Here is an 18,857-nt window from a genome sequence, read left to right on the forward strand (position 1 = left end):
GATCAGACCCAAGCTCAAGGTTAACTATAAAGTTGGGTCTTGTTGCTCGTCTAGCTGGGAAATAAACAGCAGGAGTCCCCTGGGACAGTTGGGTGGTCTGTCTGTAATGATCCATATACCCAGACCTGCCTTTGATGTAGGTGGGAGGTACAAACCTTTGTTCTACCTTGTTATTAACAGTATTAATAAGGGAACTCGGCTAAGTGCAGACCAACAAGTTTACAGTAGCTAGAGGAAGCCCACCCAGACCTGAGCAGGAAAACACTGTCATGAAACTATTGAACAGTGAAAGTCCCTAAAAAGTGTAACCATGACATGATTGTGGTAAAAAAAAACACTCTGTCTTTGCCATTAGACAACTGTAGATGTAGACGGTTAAAATCAAATCAAATCGAATTTTATTTGTCACATGCGCCGAATACAACAGGTGTAGTAGACCTTACAGTGAAATGCTTACTGACCGTACAAGTCCTTAACCAACAATGCAGTTTTAAGAAAATACCCCCCCAAAACAGTAGAAGATAAGAATAACAAATAATTAAGGAGCAGCAGAAAAGAACAATAGCGGGGCAAAATACAGGTGGTACCAGTACAGAGTCAATGTGGAGGCTATATACAGGGTATTACGGTACAGAGTCAATGTGGAGGCTATATACAGGGTATTACGGTACAGAGTCAATGTGGAGGCTATATACAGGGTATTACGGTACAGAGTCAATGTGGAGGCTATATACAGGGTATTACGGTACAGAGTCAATGTGGAGGCTATATACAGGGTATTACGGTACAGAGTCAATGCGAGGCTATATACAGGGGGTACCAGTACAGAGTCAATGTGGAGGCTATATACAGGGGGTACCAGTATAGAGTAAATGTGGAGGCTATATACAGGGGGTACCAGTACAGAGTCAATGTGGAGGCTATATACAGGGGGTACCAGTACAGAGTCAATGTGGAGGCTATATACAGGGGGTACCAGTACAGAGTCAATGTGCGGGTGCACCGGTGTCGAGGTAATTGAGGTAATTATGTACACGTAGGCAGGGTTATTAAAGAAAATAGTCAGGGTATCCATTTGATTAGCTGTTCAGGAGTCTTATGGCTTGGGGGTAGAAGTGGTTTAGACGCCTCTTGGACCTAGACTTGGAGCTCCGGTACCGCTTGCTGTGCGGTAGCAGACAGAGAGAACAGTCTATGACTAGGGTGGCTGGAGTCTTTGACAATTTTTAGGGCCTTCCTCTGACACCGCCTGGTATAGACGTCCTGGATGGCAGGAAGCTTGGCCCCAGTGATGTACTGGGCCGTACGCCCTACCCACTGCCATGCCTTGCGGTAGGAGGCTGAGTAGTTGCCATACCAGAAAGTGATGCAACCAGTCAGGATGCTCTCGATGGTGCAGCTGAAGAACCTTCTAAGGATCTGAGGACCCATGCCAAATCTTTTCAGTCCCCTGAGGGGGAATAGGTTTTTTCATGCCTGCATCACGACTGTCATGGTGTGCTTGGACCATGTTAGTTTGTTGGTGACGTGGGCGCCAAGGAACTTGAAGCTCTCAACCTGCTCCACTACAGCCCCATCGAGGAGAATAAGGGCGTGCTCAGTCTTCTTTTTACTTTGTCTTGATCACATTGATGGAGAGGTTGTTGTCCTGGCACCACACGTCAGGTCTTTGACCTCCTCCCTATAGGCTGTCCATTGTTGTCGGTGATCAGGGTTGTGTCATCAGCAAACTTAATGATGGCCTGGGAGTTGTGCCTGGCCGTGCAGTCATGAGTGAACAGGGAGTACAGGAGGGGACTACACACACACCCCTGAGGGGCTCCTGTGTTGAGTGTCAGCATGGTGGTTGTGTTCTTACCTACCCTTACCACCTGGGGGCGGCCCTTCAGGAAGTCTGGGATCCAGTTTCAGAGGGAGGTGTTTAGTCCAAGGGTCCTTAACTTATTGATGAGCTTTGAGGATACTATGGGGTTGAACCCTGAGCTGTAGTCAATGAATAGCATTCTCACATAGGTGTTCCTTAATGTCAGGTTGTGACAGGAAGGTGTGTTGGTGATAAGTTAGGTGACAAGCCAGAGACACAGAGACAAAAATATTTCAGTGAACTGGGACGGAGCGACATGAAGAATGAGTGAGAGAAAGTGATAAAGGACAGGTAGAGACACATACAGGTTGGAAGAGATATGTAGGTGCAGATGGACACAGATGTAGAGAGAGATGGTGTTTATTTCACTTTTGTTTATCCATTTCACTTGTTTCCCATGCCAATAAAGCCTATTGAATTGAGAGAGAGAGAGAGAGAGAGAGAGAGAGAGAGAGAGAGAGAGAGTTTATGTGTTGGGAAGAAAAGTGCTCTCCGTTCAGTTTCTGCCCACTGAGCAAAGCCTTGTTACTCTTTGAAGACCTGGTCCATTTATTTCTGCTAAGTCGTGATATTGTGAGTCAGCCACTGAGGACTCTAGTGGCTCTTTTCATGAAATATTAACGAGTTCCTGAGGTTAAAGGGATGCCTAGAAATCAGTGCCAGTCTCAGCTCCCTCTCCCTCTCTGGACTCGCTGCAGACGGCCACAAATGCAACAGTGGTGTGCTAGGTGCATGCATTGAGGATGCAGAAAATAACGCAAACACCAATAACGCAGACAGAGACACGTCGGCATGAATTCACTCTGCTGTGAGTGTGTTTCTGGGTTTATAACTCCAGTCGTGCTCTGGCATCCCTTGTCAGGAGAAACTCCGGGTCTCGTCCCTCACAAAGCCTGACTGCCTGCATCCTGATCCCTGAGCCCTACAGCCCTACAGCCCTGTACAGAGTCAGGGTTAGTAGTCTACTTCTTCTCGGCCATCCATGGCCCACCTCCCTGCCAGGGCACTAGTGATGACACGTCCAAATCAGCACTCCCACGTACCAACAGACCAGAACAGGCCCAGCCCAAAACAGACCAACCAGGCCCAGACCAGACTAGACAGACCAGAACAGCCCCAGCCCAAAACAGCCCAAACCAGGCCCAGAACAGGCCCTGCTCAGAACAGCAGGGAGTTAATTAACAGTGTTTCCCGTTTACTAGAAGTAACCTCCTCCTCTAGCAGTGTCATTTTACCTTGATGTAATATAAAACTGCAAGCTGCTGCTGCTGCGTCTGCTAATTATTGCCGGTGTCCTGTGGCCACTTGGACGACGCACACACACACACACACGCACACACGCACACACACGCACGTACACACGCACGAGCGCGCACACACACACACATACACACACACACGCACATACGCACATACACATGATGACACACACAAACACATGTATGTACACACTCACACAAAGGGATAATGCAAAGATGTAAGGATTTGCTTCTAAGATGTAGTTCACCCCACGCATTCCCCCACAGATGTAATTCATTACACCATATAAAGATAATTTTAAAGCCATTTTTCAGTTAAAAGCCTTTTTCAGTTATTTAAGGATAACGATATTTTATGTTGTTATTATTTTTTGTAATCTCAGAGGTAAAAACCAGGGAGAGAGAGAGAGAGAGAGAGGGAGAGGGAGAGAGAGAGAGAGAGAGAGAGACAGAGAGAGAGAGACTGAGAGAGAGAGACTGAGAGAGAGAGACAGAGAGAGAGAGACAGAGAGAGAGAGACAGAGAGAGAGAGACAGAGAGAGAGAGACAGAGAGAGAGAGACTGAGAGAGAGAGACTGAGAGGGAGACAGAGAGAGAGAGAGAGAGAGAGAGATGTTGTTGATGCATTGAGAGAGAGAGAGAGAGAGAGAGAGAGAGACAGAGAGAGAGAGAGAGACAGAGAGAGAGAGACAGAGAGAGAGAGACTGAGAGAGAGAGACTGAGAGGGAGACAGAGAGGACAGAGAGAGAGAGAGAGAGAGAGAGAGAGAGAGAGAGAGAGAGAGAGAGATGTTGTTGATGCATTGAGAGAGAGAGAGAGAGAGAGAGAGAGAGAGAGAGAGAGAGAGAGAGAGAGAGAGAGGCATGTTGTTGATGCATTGAGAGAGAGAGAGGGGGAGATGTTGTTGATGCATTGAGAGAGAGAGATGGGGAGAGAGAGATGTTGGTGATGCATAGGGAGAGAGAGAGAGAGAGAGGGAGAGAGAATGGAGAGAGTGAGAGAGAGGCAGAGTGAGAGAGAAGGAGAGAGATGTTAGTTGGTTGGTCAGGTTCAAGAAGACAATCTCCTCCCCAGCCCGTGTCATGCAAACACAAACAGGCAGGGACTCTCACTGGGCCTTTTCACACTCTCCTCCAAAGGCACTTCTGGGATTCAGCTGATGTGTTAAAAGAGTCCAATCAATGGCTGCTTAGTGTGTCCCCTGTACACCCCTCACAATGTCAACAGTACACACACAGATAGCAGTGATTGATTGACAGATGTGTGATCAAAGATCAGGATAACATATAAATCAATATTTTATATTGTCTTATTGTAACATGCAAAAATCTGTCTGTCATTGGTATTTGACTGGAGAATATTTTATATGTAGTTTGCGGGAGAGATGGGTCAATGGTGGTGTCTTAAAAATAGTATTTGATGATCGGTACAGTATATGACATTATGTGCCCTTAAAAGTGTTGAAGTGGTCAGTGTGTGTGTGTGTGTGCGTGCGTGTGTGCGTGTGTGTGCTTGTGCGTGTGTGCGTGTGTGTGTGTGCGTGTGTGTGTGTGCGTACATGTGTGCCTGTGTGTGTGAGTGCGTGCGTGCGTGTGTGTGTGCGTATGCGTGTGTGTGTGTGTGTGTGTGTGTGTGTGCGCACAAGACAGTGGCACCCTTCTCCCACGTCTCCTACTGCTCCGTGTTCTCTCATAACGCCATTCCTCAATTTAAGACTAAATACATTGTTTGTTATCACAGTCTGCTCCCACCAACTCAAAGATTCTCAAATTCCATTTTTGGACCTTGCGTTCAACTCAGCTTGCATTTATAAGCCCAAAGTGGCTCGTTTAATGTCTGTGTTGGGATACTCAACTGACATGAGACAGGGGCCATTTTGTAGCACAGAGTTAGTACTGTATGTTGTACAGTAACAATACAGTATGGGGGACAATGTGGACAGGTCCAGAGCAGCACGAGCTGCAGGCAATCCTGGATTTAATGGCCACCTCCATTTTGTAGATTTTCTGGGATTTTCACCACATTCGTAGAATACTCAGGGGTTTGATTAGGCCTCACAGCCATCACTCTTTGTTGTCCATTCATCTCTTCCTTGTTCCGTTGTTTGGAAATTCCAAAGGTGAATTCAATACAGTATACCCTAACCCCACAGTTAAATACAGTATACCCTAACCCCACAGTTAAATACAGTATACCCTAACCCCACAGTTAAATACAGTATACCCTAACCCCACAGTTAAATACAGTATACCCTAACCAAATCAAATCAAATCAAATCAAATTTATTTATATAGCCCTTCGTACATCAGCTGATATCTCAAAGTGCTGTACAGAAACCCAGCCTAAAACCCCAAACAGCAAGCAATGCAGGTGTAGAAGCACGGTGGCTAGGAAAAACTCCCTAGAAAGGCCAATACCTAGGAAGAAACCTAGAGAGGAACCAGGCTATGTGGGGTGGCCAGTCCTCTTCTGGCTGTGCCGGGTGGAGATTATAACAGAACATGGCCAAGATGTTCAAATGTTCATAAATGACCAGCATGGTCGAATAATAATAAGGCAGAACAGTTGAAACTGGAGCAGCAGCACAGTCAGGTGGAAGTTGAAACTGGAGCAGCAGCATGGCCAGGTGGACTGGGGACAGCAAGGAGTCATCATGTCAGGTAGTCCTGGGGCATGGTCCTAGGGCTCAGGTCAGTTGAAACTGGAACAGCAGCATGGCCAGGTGGACTGGGGACAGCAAGGAGTCATCATGTCAGGTAGTCCTGGGGCATGGTCCTAGGGCTCAGGTCCTCCGAGAGAGAGAAAGAAAGAGAGAAGGAGAGAATTAGAGAACGCACACTTAGATTCACACAGGACACCGAATAGGACAGGAGAAGTACTCCAGATATAACAAACTGACCCCAGCCCCCCGACACATAAACTACTGCAGCATAAATACTGGAGGCTGAGACAACCCCACAGTTAAATACAGTATACCCTAACCCCACTCAGTTAAATACAATATACCCTAACCCCACAGTTAAATACAGTATACCCTAACCCCACAGTTAAGTACAGTATACCCTAACCCCACAGTTAAATACAGTATACCCTAACCCCACAGTTAAATACAGTATACCCTAACCCCACAGTTAAATACAGTATACCCTCTCCCCACAGTTAAATACAATATACCCTAACCCCACAGTTAAATACAATATACCCTAACCCCACAGTTAAATACAGTATACCCTAACCCCACAGTTAAATACAGTATACCCTAACCTCGCTCAGTTAAATACAGTATACCCTAACCTCGCTCAGTTTAATACAGTATACCCTAACCCCACTCAGTTAAATACAGTATACCCTAACCCCACAGTTAAATACAATATACCCTAACCCCACTCAGTTAAATACAGTATACCCTAACCCCACTCAGTTAAATACAGTATACCCTAACCCCACTCAGTTAAATACAGTATACCCTAACCCCACTCAGTTAAATACAGTATACCCTAACCTCGCTCAGTTAAATACAGTATACCCTAACCCCACTCAGTTAAATACAGTATACCCTAACCCCACAGTTAAATACAGTATACCCTAACCCCACAGTTAAATACAGTATACCCTAACCCCACTCAGTTAAATACAGTATACCCTAACCCCACAGTTAAAATACAGTATACCCTAACCCCACAGTTAAATACAGTATGCCCTAACCCCACTCAGTTTAATACAGTATACCCTAACCCCACAGTTAAATACAGTATACCCTAATCTCGCTCAGTTAAATACAGTATACCCTAACACCACTCAATTTAATACAGTATACCCTAACCCCACAGTTAAATACAGTATATCCTAACCTCGCTCAGTTAAATACAGTATACCCTAACCCCACAGTTAAATACAGTATACCCTAACCCCACAGTTAAATACAGTATACCCTAACCCCACAGTTAAATACAGTATACCCTAACCCCACAGTTAAATACAGTATACCCTAACCTCGCTCAGTTAAATACAGTATACCCTAACCCCACAGTTAAATACAGTATACCCTAACCCCACAGTTAAATACAGTATACCCTAACCCCACAGTTAAATACAGTATACCCTAACCTCGCTCAGTTAAATACAGTATACCCTAACCCCACAGTTAAATACAGTATACCCTAACCCCACAGTTAAATACAGTATACCCTAACCCCACAGTTAAATACAGTATACCCTAACCCCACAGTTAAATACAGTATACCCTAACCCCACTCAGTTAAATACAGTATACCCTAACCCCACTCAGTTAAATACGGTATACCCTAACCCCACTCAGTTAAATACAGTATACCCTAACCCCACTCAGTTAAATACAGTGTACCCTAACCCCACTCAGTTAAATACAGTATACCCTAACCCCACTCAGTTAAATACAGTATACCCTAACCCCACAGTTAAATACAGTATACCCTAACCCCACTCAGTTAAATACAGTATACCCTAACCCCACAGTTAAATACAGTATACCCTAACCCCACTCAGTTAAATACAGTGTACCCTAACCCCACTCAGTTAAATACAATATACCCTAACCCCACTCAGTTAAATACAGTATACCCTAACCCCACTCAGTTAAATACAGTATACCCTAACCCCACTCAGTTAAATACAATGTACCCTAACCCCACTCAGTTAAATACAGTATACCCTAACCCCACTCAGTTAAATACAGTATACCCTAACCCCACTCAGTTTTTCGTCCTTCTCGCAATCTCAGTTTACTTAAAAACATTGAATAGGAAAGTTATGTTTACTGTGTTGAGAATCAAAGGCGGAGTCTGTGGGCCCCACTTCAACCCCACTGCTCTCTGTCTCTTCCTCATGTCCCTTTTCCTGGCATGTTATTCTCCTCGTTGAGAAGGACAAACGTAAAATGCAATAATGCATCCGGCAGAGAGTTGAGGATCACTCAAGTGTCCATATGGGCTGAATAACATGTTCTGTCCAGGCTTGCTTACCTTCCTTACCTCTCCTTTCTTTGAATTCACATGTACATTTGCTAAGCCACTCTAGGGGAATTGTTTGGGTGAGAGAGAGCTTTGAGTGAGCCCTTTCAGCTCAATGTAGTTCTACTCCCCTGTACTGTATGCCTGTAATGGATCTGAAGTGAGCGAGATAGAGCTTGTGACACGTTCTGCTACATATGGACATCGCTGCTTCACACACTGACTCTATCTATGTGACTGGTCCATCCAGTACTTTAGACAGTACCCAGCCCACCGTGGTATAGGCTCCATGATGATAACCATGCATTATAATGACAGGAGGAGATAGACACAAGGTTCTGTGTAAAGGTAAAAATGGCTGCATACATTCATACGCCGTCTTCCTCCAGTGGCCATGTCTCTGTTGCACAATCAACACCCAAACTGACGACCAAATTCTAGCGTCTTTATTAAAACGTCTCCAGTTAACCACCTTCAGTTAAACAGACACCATTTTGGACCGGGCCTGACAACAGCCAATAAGACTGAATGTACAGCAGGAATTCAGGCTGTATCTGGCCTGTGTCTGACCCCACAGAGACCACAAAGAGCTTCTGTAACCTGCCCAGGGTAACAGGCTGGGACTCCGCCCCAGATCATCCCAGCCAGGTTAACGATTAGACGCAAGAATGGCCCCTCCAAGTCTGATGTGAAGAGAAAGGGAGGATGGATGGCTCCAGTCCGATGTGCCTGACTGCCCTACACTCATCTGGCAGGGCTGACACTGAGAGCCAGGGGTCCTCTATATCTCAGGAGCTCTATTTAAGGCAAACAAGAAGATATCTGTTTGTCCACCCCTGGAAAATGCCGCTCCCCTTTCATCCTCAGGCTCCCATTTCCGTGGGTCGTGACTTTACTCAAACATCAATTACTGTTACGTGTCCTGTTTGATCTCACAGGCTCGTCTTTAATGTCAAATCGGGAGGGGGAAATGTGTAAAGACAATGCAATGATTGTGTGTGTTGTTTCTCTGTCTTGCTGTTTTATGTTCTCAATGTGGTCTGTTAGACAGTGGATGTTGATTGCCTCTCTCTCATGTCAGTCAGAGCTTCTATAATCTTGCCTGCGGTCAGTGTTTGGGGTAACGCGTTAGTAGTGTTACGTAATCAGATTACTTTTATGAGCAACGGAGTGACTTTTATAAGTAACGGATTGGGTAATATTATTATAGTTACTTTGTCAACTAACACTTCTGATCTCAACTTGTCCCAGTTCTCGAGCGAACGGAGAAAGGCTGTTTGGAGACAGCTGCTGTCCATAGAAATGTATAGAGGGCACATGACTTTTTCATGAAAGTAACACAAAGTAATAGAACACGTTAGTTTTGTGAAACGTAACAAGTCAACAAGGCATCTTAACAGCTTCTACCTCCAAGCCATAAGACACCTGAACAGCATGGCTACCCAGACTATTTACATTGTCCCTCCTTTTTGTTGTTGCTGCTGCTACTCTGTTATTATCTATGCATAGTCACTTAATAACTCTCTACATGGAGATATTACCTCAATTACCTTGACTAACCTGTACCCCCACACATTGACTCTGTACCGGTACCCCCTGTATATAGCCTCGTTAGTGTTGTTTTTATTTTTATTTTGTAAATATTTTTCTTAACTATTTTTCTTTAAAAAACGCATTGTTGCATTCGGTGTGTTTGAATATGGAAAATATTACTGTTTCATGTAACTAATCCCAACACTGTAGTACATCATGAGAATCTCTGAAACACTGTCATCTCTGGAACACTGTCATCTCTGAAACACTGTCATCTCTAGAACACTGTCATCTCTGAAACACTGTCATCTCTGGAACACTGTCATCTCTGAAACACTGTCATCTCTAGAACACTGTCATCTCTGAAACACTGTCATCTCTGGAACACTGTCATCTCTGAAACACTGTCATCTCTAGAACACTGTCATCTCTGAAACACTGTCATCTCTGGAACACTGTCATCTCTAGAACACTGTCATCTCTGAAACACTGTCATCTCTGGAACACTGTCATCTCTAGAACACTGTCATCTCTGAAACACTGTCATCTCTGGAACACTGTCATCTCTAGAACACTGTCATCTCTGGAACACTGTCATCTCTGGAACACTGTCATCTCTGAAACACTGTCATCTCTGGAACACTGTCATCTCTGAAACACTGTCATCTCTAGAACACTGTCATCTCTGAAACACTGTCATCTCTGGAACACTGTCATCTCTGAAACACTGTCATCTCTAGAACACTGTCATCTCTGAAACACTGTCATCTCTGGAACACTGTCATCTCTAGAACACTGTCATCTCTGAAACACTGTCATCTCTGGAACACTGTCATCTCTAGAACACTGTCATCTCTGAAACACTGTCATCTCTGGAACACTGTCATCTCTAGAACACTGTCATCTCTGGAACACTGTCATCTCTGGAACACTGTCATCTCTGAAACACTGTCATCTCTGAAACACTGTCATCTCTGAAACACTGTCATCTCTGAAACACTGTCATCCCTGAAACACTGTCATCTCTGGAACACTGTCATCTCTAGAACACTGTCATCTCTGAAACACTGTCATCTCTGGAACACTGTCATCTCTGAAACACTGTCATCTCTGGAACACTGTCATCTCTGAAACACTGTCATCTCTGGAACACTGTCATCTCTGGAACACTGTCATCTCTGGAACACTGTCATCTCTAGAACACTGTCATCTCTGGAACACTGTCATCTCTAGAACACTGTCATCTCTGAAACACTGTCATCTCTGGAACACTGTCATCTCTAGAACACTGTCATCTCTGGAACACTGTCATCTCTGGAACACTGTCATCTCTGAAACACTGTCATCTCTGAAACACTGTCATCTCTGAAACACTGTCATCTCTGAAACACTGTCATCCCTGAAACACTGTCATCTCTGGAACACTGTCATCTCTAGAACACTGTCATCTCTGGAACACTGTCATCTCTGGAACACTGTCATCTCTGAAACACTGTCATCTCTGGAACACTGTCATCTCTGAAACACTGTCATCTCTGGAACACTGTCATCTCTGGAACACTGTCATCTCTGGAACACTGTCATCTCTAGAACACTGTCATCTCTGGAACACTGTCATCTCTGGAACACTGTCATCTCTGGAACACTGTCACCCTCTCAGAAAGAGCTTTCCCTTTGCACTGACAGACCCTAAACAGGCTATGTTTCCACCATAGGACTCCTCACAGGCCAGAGAAGAACACTCTCTCTTACTCTCCCTTTAAGAGATGGAGACAGTTTCAGTGTCCCAATATGTAAATGTACCTGTCCTCATTGAAAGTTAGCTGACAGTGAGCAAAAACAGTGATGAAAGATCACAGACAAGAGATTTTAGTTAATTTACAGTGAGGACCAATAAGATAAGATATGTGTTCTTTTCATTACATCTGCTTTCTGACAGAACAAGCGGAGTGTTGTAGCCTAGCTACCATAGTTTGGCTTGCAAACTATGTTCATGTACTTAATCCAGGGGCGCAACTTTGGTTTTAGAAGTGTGGGGGGACATTTTTTATCCAGTTAGATAAACACTCAAAACAGTCTACTGGACCGCTCGGAGGCGCCCGCATGGCGCTAAAGCACACCATTACTTTGTTTTGTATCACATTCCAATGCTAAAACTGTGTGGGGGGGGGGGGGGGGGGGGGGGGCGAAAATTGAATTTCAGAATGTGGGGGGAACATGTCACCCCTGTCCCCAGTGAAAGTTACGCCCCTGAAATAATCTATATGAATATTACTGCTAAGTTTACATACGTAGATTTAAGAAGGGATTTTAAATGAACGTAGCATAACATTGGAATTTGCAGTTTCGTATAAATCAACTTATTGTATGCTAACCAGTAATCCTCGGTGACTATAGTAGGCTAGAACCATCATATGATCAGATATGGGAATGTTTCCTAGCTCTCCCAAACCTTCTGGATCTGTCATCTCTATACAGTCATTTGCGTCAGGAGAAATTTCAAGCATGCATGTATTTTCTCCCAAGTGCATTCTCAAATCCCACCAAAAATAAGGCTGGCTGTACTGGATGTTTATGCCAAGGTTTTAGGGCATTAGCAGGGTTGATGTGGTGCTCCCTCCATGCTACTGTAGCTGTTTCTTCCCCCCCCCCCCCCCGGCCATACGTCCACAGCTAATTCAGAGGTTTGAGTTTCCCCTTCAAGCTGCTGCAGCTGTGCCTCTGACAAGTCTGTGGGATTAGGCAACAAAATGAACTCATAATCAAATGAATCAATCATCATGACATTTTGTTTAAATATAGCTATTGAAAACATTTTGCCTGTTTCCTCAGGCAGGCTTAGAAGATAGGGGCCCGGGATGCATAAAATAGGAGGCTTGTTTTTTATATAAATGTAAGAACGGAGATTCATTTGTCTTAACCCCCCTCCCCTTCCCTCTCCTCTACCCATTCTATCTGTGCCTGTCTATATTATTTTCAACTTAGAATCATTTGCTGGTTTATTTGGCTTACTGTGTGTAGTGGAATTGATAAACATTGGCCGATGAGAGCGGTTCATTTTCCTCCGTTGGTGTTTTTATCGAGTAGCGATCAGACTCTCTTCCCTCCACAGGCAGAGTGACTGAAGTGTTCATGTTCACAGAAACTAAATTAAATGATCAATTAATGAACATCTTTTTTTCTCTCTTTTTTTCTTGACACACCATACCGTTCGAGGTGATTCCGGTAACGAATTAGATCAAGGTTACACATAGTGTGTGAACCTGGGGAGAGAAAAAAAAACTAAATTGTCCTGATTTGTAAAGAAATTTAGATCACGGCAAAGCAAGGAGGCAAGGCATCGTCATTTAATTAATTACTTAATGTGTCCTTCCGTCGTCTAATTGAATTAATTATGGGCCTAATTGGACAGAGTGATGATGGCTTCCGGGGCTGTGGAGCCCTTGATGAGCTGAAGGTAGCTGGGTTTCTTAGAGAGTCTGGAAAAGAGGGCTCTCCAGGGACAGACAGGGAGGGACCCTCCCTACCACCACCACCAGGGACCCTCTCTACCACCACCACCAGGGACCCTCCCTACCACCACCACCAGGGACCCTCCCTACCACCACCACCAGGGACCCTCCCTACCACCACCACCAGTGACCCTCCCTCCCTACCACCACCACCAGGGACCCTCCCTACCACCACCACCACCAGGGACCCTCCCTACCACCACCACCAGGGACCCTCCCTACCACCACCACCAGGGACCCTCCCTACCACCACCACCAGTGACCCTCCCTCCCTACCACCACCACCAGGGACCCACCCTACCACCACCACCAGTGACCCTCCCTACCACCACCACCACCAGGGACCCTCCCTACCACCACCACCAGGGACCCTCCCTACCACCACCACCACCAGGGACCCTCCCTACCACCACCACCAGGGACCCTCCCTACCACCACCACCAGGGACCCTCCCTACCACCACCACCAGGGACCCTCCCTACCACCACCACCAGGGACCCTCCCTACCACCACCACCAGTGACCCTCCCTCCCTACCACCACCACCAGGGACCCACCCTACCACCACCACCAGTGACCCTCCCTACCACCACCACCAGGGACCCTCCCTACCACCACCACCAGGGACCCTCCCTACCACCACCACCAGGGACCCTCCCTACCCCTACCACCACCACCAGGGACCCTCCCTACCACCACCACCACCAGGGACCCTCCCTACCACCACCACCAGTGACCCTCCCTACCACCACCACCAGGGACCCTCCCAACCCCTACCACCACCACCAGGGACCCTCCCTACCACCACCACACCAGGGACCCTCCCTACCACCACCACCAGTGACCCTCCCTACCACCACCACCAGGGACCCTCCCTACCACCACCACCAGGGACCCTCCCTACCACCACCACCAGTGACCCTCCCTCCCTACCACCACCACCAGGGACCCACCCTACCACCACCACCAGTGACCCTCCCTACCACCACCACCAGGGACCCTCTCTACCACCACCACCAGGGACCCTCCCTACCACCACCACCAGGGACCCTCCCTACCATCACCACCAGGGACCCTCCCTACCACCACCACCAGGGACCCTCCCTACCACCACCACCAGGGACCCTCCCTACCACCACCACCAGTGACCCTCCCTCCCTACCACCACCACCAGGGACCCTCCCTACCACCACCACCAGGGACCCTCCCTACCACCACCACCACCAGGGACCCTCCCTACCACCACCACCAGGGACCCTCCCTACCACCACCACCAGTGACCCTCCCTACCACCACCACCAGTGACCCTCCCTCCCTACCACCACCACCAGGGACCCTCCCTACCACCACCACCAGGGACCCTCCCTACCACCACCACCACCAGGGACCCTCCCTACCACCACCACCAGGGACCCTCCCTACCACCACCACCACCAGGGACCCTCCCTACCACCACCACCAGGGACCCTCCCTACCACCACCACCAGGGACCCTCCCTACCACCACCACCAGGGACCCTCCCTACCACCACCACCAGTGACCCTCCCTACCACCACCACCAGGGACCCACCCTACCACCACCACCAGTGACCCTCCCTACCACCACCACCAGGGACCCTCCCTACCACCACCACCAGGGACCCTCCCTACCACCACCACCAGGGACCCTCCCTACCCCTACCACCACCACCAGGGACCCTCCCTACCACCACCACCACCAGGGACCCTCCCTACCACCACCACCAGTGACCCTCCCTACCACCACCACCAGGGACCCTCCCAACCACCACCACCAGGGACCCTCCCTACCACCACCACCAGTGACCCTCCCTCCCTACCACCACCACCAGGGACCCACCCTACCACCACCACCAGTGACCCTCCCTACCACCACCACCAAGGACCCTCCCTACCACCACCACCAGGGACCCTCCCTACCACCACCACCAGGGACCCTCCCTACCACCACCACCAGGGACCCTCCCTACCCCTACCACCACCACCAGGGACCCTCCCTACCACCACCACCACCAGGGACCCTCCCTACCACCACCACCAGTGACCCTCCCTACCACCACCACCAGGGACCGTCCCTACCACCACCACCAGGGACCCTCCCTACCACCACCACCAGGGACCCTCCCTACCACCACCACCAGTGGCCCATCTCCCCTCAGCTCAGCTCAGCTTGGGTGGGTGGGGTCAGGGGAGGCCAGGGGAGCCTCACTCTGGCTCCTCTATAGAGATATCTCTGAAGACCAAGTACACATGCTTAGACTGAGAGGAACTGAAATTAAAGCTGCATGACACATCATCCAAGTTGTGTTCTACTCCAAATAGCTTTAGATGTCTTTATTACAGGGCTATGAACATCTGTCCAGCTCAGTAGCTGCAGCTTCTCAGCTTATTTCTTTGTAGGGCATATAGATATCTAAGCTTGATCAAAATGCAAATAAGCTTGTGTGTTGTCTTTAGATGTGTGTATTTTTCCTTGCTGTGTATGCTTGTGATTTGTGTACAGTATTTATGTGTTGTCCTGCAGGGCTGACGGCTGCAGCGATGGCCGAGGCTATGAAGCTGCAGAAGATGAAGCTGATGGCCATGAACAACCTGCACGGAGCCGGCAGCCAGAACGGTACCGAGTCGGAGAACGACGAGCTCAACTCCAACACAGGTTAGACATCCATACTTGATTGTTTATCACCGCTAACTACTGAGGCACAGTAAACAGGAAAGTATAACAGTATACATAAAAAATACCCTTAACATAAAGATAATTCACATAATTATTATGACTGCCAACTTCCATGAAAATATTGATTTCATAGCCCCCAAACATGACAGATGTGTCTGTTCAAATCTACAGACAGTATTTAACAGCCACACAGACACAGAGAGCCTTCTCTATACCACCCAGAGCCACGCAGACACAGAGAGCCTTCTCTATACCACCCAGAGCCACACAGACACAGAGAGCCTTCTCTATACCACCCAGAGCCACGCAGACACAGCGAGCCTTCTTTATAGCACCCAGAGCCACACAGACACAGAGAGCCTTCTTTATAGCACCCAGAGCCACGCAGACACAGAGAGCCTTCTCTATACCACCCAGAGCCACGCAGACACAGAGAGCCTTCTCTATACCACCCAGAGCCACGCAGACACAGAGAGCCTTCTCTATACCACCCAGAGCCACACAGACACAGAGAGCCTTCTCTATACCACCCAGAGCCACGCAGACACAGAGAGCCTTCTCTATACCACCCAGAGCCACGCAGACACAGAGAGCCTTCTCTATACCACCCAGAGCCACACAGACACAGAGAGCCTTCTCTATACCACCCAGAGCCACACAGACACAGAGAGCCTTCTTTATAGCACCCAGAGCCACACAGACACAGAGAGCCTTCTCTATACCACCCAGAGCCACACAGACACAGAGAGCCTTCTCTATACCACCCAGAGCCACGCAGACACAGAGAGCCTTCTCTATACCACCCAGAGCCACGCAGACACAGAGAGCCTTCTCTATACCACCCAGAGCCATGCAGACACAGAGAGCCTTCTCTATACCACCCAGAGCCACACAGACACAGAGAGCCTTCTCTATACCACCCAGAGCCATAGCAGATGCAGACTCCCCCGATAGAGACGTGAGCCTGAATATGTAGAGGGACAAGTAAAATACTCACAAACACACACACATGCAGATAGGACAAACTGATGTACACACTTATTTATATTTCATACTTTTTACATATAAACACACAGGAACTGCAAGGCAAGACAACAGAAAATGTAGAAAAAGCTTTACCTTTTGTGTCTTGTTATGTTCATACAAATATTTACACATGTTAAGTTTGCTGAAAATAAACTCAGTTGACAGTGAGAGGATGTTTCTTTTTTTGCTGAGTTTACATACTATATACTATTGGTTCATTTTAGTATACTGTAAACTAACAGTGTCCTTTCAGTTGAGCGTACTAGCACTTTGTCTGTCTACCGGAGTTTGATGCTGTTGCTATGCAACCTCTTGCTAGCTTGTTTGCATAACAAATGACTGGCTAGACATTTTACGATTTTGGGTGTGTTCGTAAATGCAATCTGGGCATTCATAAATCCTGAGTGTTGTCAGATTGTCTGTTCGTAAATCCAGAGTTTTGTCAGATTGTCTGTTCGTAAATCCTGAGTGTTGTCAGATTGTCTGTTCGTAAATCCAGAGCGTTGTCAGATTGTCTGTTCGTAAATCCAGAGTTTTGTCAGATTGTCTATTCGTAAATCCAGAGTTTTGTCAGATTGTCTGTTCGTAAATCCAGAGTTTTGTCAGATTGTCTGTTCGTAAATCCAGAGTTTTGTCAGATTGTCTGTTCGTAAATCCAGAGTTTTGTCAGATTGTCTGTTCGTAAATCCAGAGTTTTGTCAGATTGTCTGTTCGTAAATCCAGAGTTTTGTCAGATTGTCTGTTCGTAAATCCAGAGTTTTGTCAGATTGTCTGTTCGTAAATCCAGAGTTTTGTCAGATTGTCTGTTCGTAAATCCAGAGTTTTGTCAGATTGTCTGTTTGTAAATCCAGAGCGTTGTCAGATTGTCTGTTCGTAAATCCAGAGTTTTGTCAGATTGTCTGTTCGTAAATTCTAAGCATTTTGCTCTCAGAGCGCGTCACTGGACGCTCCGGCAGAGGAGTAGGGTTGATCCAAGCGTTCTGACCTCACAACCGCTGTCAAGCATCCATACTAACTGCCTAAAGTTTGCTAGCTACTTCCAGACACAAATGAGAGAACACCTCACTCTGACCATTTTTCTCACCCTAGCAGAGCTGTTTAGGCTGCTGCTGGAAACAATTTAATTACGCTTTTATTTGCTGACGTTTACTGACACCGGCCATTTATTCAACGGGTGTTGAGCGTTCGTAAATTCATCATTTATTCTGAGCTCTGGCACACTCAGACGAGAGTTCTCTGAAATCGGAGTAGATAACCATAATTACGATGTCCATTGAGAACGCACAACGACTAAACCACTTATCTAAGAATGACGTGAATAATCAAGTCGATAAACGTTGGGTAGTTAGTTAGATTATAGTTAATATACTGCCTGGCAATTTCGATGTATAAGTAGCCAACTAATGTTTACGTTACTCGTTATGTAACTAGCTAACATACCGGTATACACTGCTGTAATAATGCTATGCGGTTCGTAAGGATAAGGATTGTGTAGCTAACATGTAACGTAACTTATTTAAAAAGTCATTACTTTATTACATTGCTCAACATTTTCTTAACATTTGTCATAATTAGTTAAAGCATTGCATTTGTATCCGCTCTCATCGGACTTGGAATGCATATTTTCTGCCATTGTCTTCAAATCTGAAAACGTTCTGAAGCCACGCCCATTTTCTGAAGAATTGCATCATGGGCCCTAAAAGCACAGAAATAGTGTCCACAGCTTGTATACTTCGTATTTTGCCGAATTTAGTACGACATCCGGGAACTTTTGGCATACTAACTATATCCATACTATGACCAATAAGCATACTACATAACCCAATTTCCGTCACAAATAGTAGGGTTAGTGTGGTTAGTATGAATATTGGAACACAGCTCAGGTTTTGCTAAGTTCAGCGTATTGTACATTGCTCTCTGTTACTCTTTTTATGTATTGGCATTAGCACAGTATACATGATCCCAATTCTAGCTCCAAGAT

The 18,857-nt window shown here is 46.8% G+C and overlaps 1 protein-coding gene across 8 annotated transcripts in view; it reads left to right on the forward strand.

Moving 5' to 3' along the window:
- LOC109873640 (dachshund homolog 2) overlaps positions 1-18,857 on the forward strand; it is a 240,875-nt gene that overhangs the window by 150,280 nt on the left and 71,738 nt on the right. For 4 of the 8 annotated variants that reach the window (XM_031808764.1, XM_031808765.1, XM_031808767.1 and 1 more), the window contains exon 3: positions 15,698-15,829. In XM_031808764.1, the coding sequence (XP_031664624.1) occupies positions 15,698-15,829 (132 nt within the window). Of the gene's footprint in view, positions 1-15,676; positions 15,830-18,857 lie in introns of all 8 variants that reach the window. The other 4 variants (XM_031808769.1, XM_031808766.1, XM_031808762.1 and 1 more) reach the window with 1 other exon arrangement.

Source organism: Oncorhynchus kisutch, linkage group LG29, assembly GCF_002021735.2.
Source record: "Oncorhynchus kisutch isolate 150728-3 linkage group LG29, Okis_V2, whole genome shotgun sequence".
NCBI classification, from domain to species: Eukaryota; Metazoa; Chordata; class Actinopteri; order Salmoniformes; family Salmonidae; genus Oncorhynchus; species Oncorhynchus kisutch.